Source organism: Tupaia chinensis, unplaced genomic scaffold (assembly GCF_000334495.1).
Source record: "Tupaia chinensis unplaced genomic scaffold, TupChi_1.0 Scaffold000404_1, whole genome shotgun sequence".
NCBI lineage: Eukaryota > Metazoa > Chordata > Mammalia > Scandentia > Tupaiidae > Tupaia > Tupaia belangeri.
The window spans coordinates 1,395,816-1,400,614 of record NW_006159906.1 but is presented as its reverse complement, the minus strand read 5'-3'; the positions used below and the strand labels follow the sequence as shown (position 1 = coordinate 1,400,614).

Genomic DNA, 4,799 nt, shown 5'->3' with positions numbered 1-4,799 from the left:
CCGCCAGTGCCCGAGTCTCCAGGCAGCCCGGCTCTGATGCCTGCTCTGCTGTGCTGTTGCACAGGGGCGAGGAGACAATTGACCAGCAGCTGCCCCAAGCAGCCCAGAGTCAGCCTGCTGGTTAAGGCGGCCTGGCCACCCTTCCGCAGACGCTCACTTTGCATTATAGGGATGAGAACAGGGAAGCATGTGCTGAGCAAGATGGTGACTAGTGAGGCTTCTGGGTGCCATATTCGTCATAAAACGACCCCCGAAGTGTGCCCTGCAGAACCAGGTGCAGGGTGTCCGTTTCCACCCACAGCACAACCCTGAGGAGCTGGAGTGCCCCTGTTCCCTAGGGAAGCTGCAGGGGTCGCCCACTGTCAGAAAGCGCGTGCACACGGTGAGTGCTGGAAGCACAAGAGGTGGCATTGCCCAGGAGATGGCGCTGCCAGGGAGCTGGGCACTGACGCCTTAGAGAGGAGGCCCCGGACTGACCTTCCCCAGCACTTTAAGTGCAGGGTTGGACGTCACTGGAGCAGCACCGCCTTATCCCCTCCCTCCTGCGTCCTACTCCCTACTTGTCAGGACCGCAGCCCCAGGCCCTGTCGAGTAAAGCTGCAGGGTGCGCTGCCTCATGGGTGTGCCAGTGGCATGGGTCAGTGGGGTTACATTTTTGCCTGGACAACTACAGTCAAACTTCCTTTTTTTTTCATTAAAAACATACAGCACAGAACGTTAGTCTTATATCTTTTTTAGTCTTAAAAAATATAAATATAGAGGGCTTGTTTGTACAGGATGTATAGGTATGTACACCTTCAGTGCGTGAGACCTGGACCGAGTTCATGCAACTTGACCTTGGAGGAAGCCCCTCTGCCGGGCCCTGGGGGAAGGTGCCTTGCTTGCTCCCGGTGGCTGCCCTAGCTCCTGCGGAGCCTGGTGCGCCTGACCTGGTGCACGGTGCGGCAGGGGTGCAGCAGGGCGGCGTCACTGCTTCCTCTCCACGGGCTGCCGCAGGCAGAGCTCGCTCCCTGCCGAGACGATGGGCAGGCCGCTCTGCAGGTGGTGGTTGATGAGGTGGCTGATGCTGTCGAAGACTCTGTCCTTGGTCCGGACCTGCAGAGGGGGCGAAGGGAGCTTGAGCACGCCCGTGGGCACAGAAAGGAGTCGGCATGAACTGCCCAGGAGGGCGGAGGGTGGAGGGAGGAGGGCAGAGGGGCGGAGAAGGAGGGGAGCCTTCAGAAATACTGTCTGCCAAGACCCTGACCACTGACAATGGTCGGGCAATTCAACTGGTCTCATCTACCTGCCCCTCTGGGACCAGGCCCTGGTATGTCCCTCCCTGGTCACGCCTGGACTAGGGCCTGAAGGCACAGTCGCCCCCACCCTCAGGAGGCAGGGGCCACCTCGCCTCTCCCCTGCGAACCCTCCCTGCCTTTCTTCAGATGCTTCTGTGAAACTTCGGTCCAGCCTCCTGCATCCCTCACTAGGCGCACGGGCTCCTGCCCCTTCCACCTCGCGGTCTCTGCCCAGAATCTGCTTTTCCCACCGGGAAACCTGGCTCAGCCCCAGCTTCAATGCCAGCGCTTCCAGGCAGCCTTCCTCTCTACCTCTCCGGAGCTGGCCCCGCACCTGCACGTCCACCAGGAGTGACCCCCCATTGTCCTACACAGGAGCCATGTCTTCGTGCAGTCTCTCTTGGGAGGGTGAGCCTGGCTGGAACCGAGGGGCCCCGCACTCCTGGCCTTCCATCCTACAGCCGAGCACAGCGCTAAGGAACGCCCCTTGAACGAGTGAGTCCCCGGGAAGTGAGAGGAAGAGGCTTCCTGCTCTGTCCTTCTTGTGGGGACTGTCAGCGGTCTCCCCCCAAGCCAGCACCGTCACTTGAGGAGACCATACGTGAGCCTTGTCAGCTCATGAGGAGAGCAGGCACAGCCCCTGGGACTTTCTCCTTTGAAGAGTGGGAGATGGGACAGAAAGGGGGCACCTAGAGAGACCCATTTGCCCTCATAGGGGTCCCGGATGCCTGAGTGTGCCCACCTTGTCAACAACCTCTGCATCGGTGTCTGCACGAGCTGGTAGGAGTCCTCCCTCCCTTGGGCCCCGCTCTCCCCCTCCTGCAGGGACTCCAAAAAAGATACCTTAATTATTTGTCCCTGCATGCATTCTCCTTTCCCTAAATTCTTTTTTTTTTCTTTCAAAGAGGGTTTTTTTTTGTTTGGTTGGTTGATTTTTTTGCTATAGGGCACGTGCGCTAGCCAGACAGACAGAGAGAGACAGAAAGACAGAAAGCGAGAAATCACCCCCCGGGGAGATGGCCACGCTGCAATCCCTTCTCCTCCATTCTCCTCTCAGGATCTTGGGCACGCATACACACGTGCCCGGCGTGAGTTTAAGCCACTGGGTCTGGGACTCGAACCGCGGTCGACTAGTCCAGAGGCATAGCCATTACACTAACTGCTGGTCCCTCCTTTCCCTAAATTCTTAATGTCACCCCCCACCCCCACCCCCAACACGGTCACTCCTGTCTCTCCCTCTGTCAATCCATCGAGGAGGACGTCAGCCTGTGGATCTTCAGCCTCAGAGCCTGTCCTCACCCAGAACCTGTGCTCCAGGTGTGCTTGCAAAGCCCCGTCAAGGCTCTCGGAGACCTGCAGGACATCTCAGGCTCTGCTGATGAGCAGCCAAAGGCAATGCAGAAGCTGACATCAGGGCATTGTCCTCCTGTGGGATCCCTCCCCACTCCTCTCTGTTAGCATCAAAAAAGGAGGAGACTCTTGGGCTGCAGGGTCCCAACTCTGGGCAGCAAGCCTCACTAGGGATGCAACCTCTGGGGCAAGTTCCCAATGGGATCTTATCGAGGTTGTTTAATCCTCTTGGGGCCCGTTAGGACTCCTGCCCAGAACAAGCCCCTGGGCTGCTCACACAGGATTTTCGCCTGGAAGCTGGGGGCACCCAGGAACGCAGCCTGAGACCGCCATTGTCAGGGTGCTGCCGTAACGTTGATTTTTATTCCCATTTCTTAACAATTAGCCCTGTGCGAGCTCTAGGAGAGTCAGGGTGAGTGAAGAGGGGTGTATGACAGAGAAGCATCTGGGACCATGATCTTCACCCGGGCTCATGTTCAAGCCAATTCCATCAGGAGCTTGGCGTTAGGGCCTGGGTCCCAGAGTGTCTTGGGCTCGCCCAGTGATTACAACATGCTGCCCAAGCTGAGAGCCACAACTAGCATCTTTGCAGTATAAGCTGGCCAACATAACATAGGCACAGGTAAGCAACGGCATGCAGAGGAGATAGGGCATACACATTTACTCCCTTCCGAGACATCCCACAGATACGCACTGACACTCCAGTCTGGCCCTGCCTAGAGAACTGACGGAACAGAGCGCTCTGCATGAGCCTATGCAGTATGGACTAGAAATGCAGGTGGCTGATTAAACCACCAGCAGCTGAGATGAACCCGGGCTCCAGCTACATGAAGGAATCCTGCCTTGGTGAAGAGACATGGAACTCCGTGCCTCAGTGTGAGCCTGCAGAGCAAAGAGGAAACGAGTGAATACAAAAGCTTTGTGTGGTGAGGCTACAATAATACACCGAAATAAGATTATATCAGAAAAATAGGAAAGTCTAAAGCAATCTAAGGGTCCTCTTTAGGAAACTACAAAAAGAACAAATTGATTCCAAAATAAGCAGGAAGAAAGAACAAAAATTGCAGCAGAAATAAACAAAAATGAAAACAGGAATCAACAGTGAAAACCAATGAAGTCAAAAGGTAATTATTTGAAAACATCAATAAAATTGACCAAACGTTGACCAGGCCAACTAAGGAAAAAAGCGAGCGAAGTCCTAAGTTATTCATACCATAAAGCCGAGGAGGGACATCACTGCAGCCCCCACAGTCATAGAAGGACAGCCAAGAGCTAATACGAACAACTCTATGCCATGAATTTGATGGCCCAGATACATACTGGACCATAATAAGTCCATAATCCCTTAAAAAATACTATCTGTCAAAACTCAGACAAGAAAAATAGACCATCTAAATAGACCTTTATCTAGTAAAGAAAAAGAATCAATCATTATTTAATAATCTTCTAAAACAGAAAACACCAGGCCCAGATGGGTTCACTGGTGAATTCTAACACACATTTAAGGAAGAAATGATACCTATTCCCTACGATATCTTTCAGAAGACAGAACTGGAGAGAATACTCAGTCTTTGAAGCCAGTATTACCTTAGTACCAAAACCAGACAAAGACATGGTAAGTAAACTATAGACTTGAGACCCAGAAGTTGATACAATGGTAGCATAACAAGGCTATAAGGCTGCCCCACATCTGGAAGTCTCCCTGGACACACCAGCACACACACGCCATATCTGGGACTAGATGAGACTGACAATGGATCACAATGTGAGTATATTGTTGGAAGTACCTGTCTCTCTAGCTCTCTCTCTCTCCGTCTCAAAGAGAACTGAATAGTCTTTAAAAATAGATAAATGAATGAAACAAACAAATAAAAAATGGACCAATGGATCATTAACACAGATGCAAAAGCTCCCAACAAAATATTAGCAACTCAAATTCAACAATGTACAAAAACAGTTATAGGGTCAGCTTCAAATTGCAGTGAGTAAGCACTGTGTGGGGCAAGCTGGATCCCACATTGCTGAGCAGAGTTCAAATCCCAGCCCGGACAGCATGACAAACATGCCAGGTGCATGTATACATGTGCTCGAGATCCTGACAAGAGGAGGAATGGAGGACAGGGGCCTGAAGCATGGCCAGATCCCATTGGGGAAGTGCTTTCTTGCTCTTTC

General features: G+C 52.8%; 1 protein-coding gene across 1 annotated transcript in view; it reads right to left on the bottom strand.

Moving 5' to 3' along the window:
• Positions 1–6: 6 nt before the first annotated feature.
• Positions 7–4,799, bottom strand: part of SHC3 (SHC adaptor protein 3) — a 200,984-nt gene continuing 196,191 nt past the window's right edge. The window contains exon 13 of the mRNA XM_006154345.1: positions 7–1,095. Within this exon, the coding sequence (XP_006154407.1) occupies positions 967–1,095 (129 nt within the window). The 3' untranslated portion in view covers positions 7–966. The remainder of the gene's footprint in view (positions 1,096–4,799) is intronic.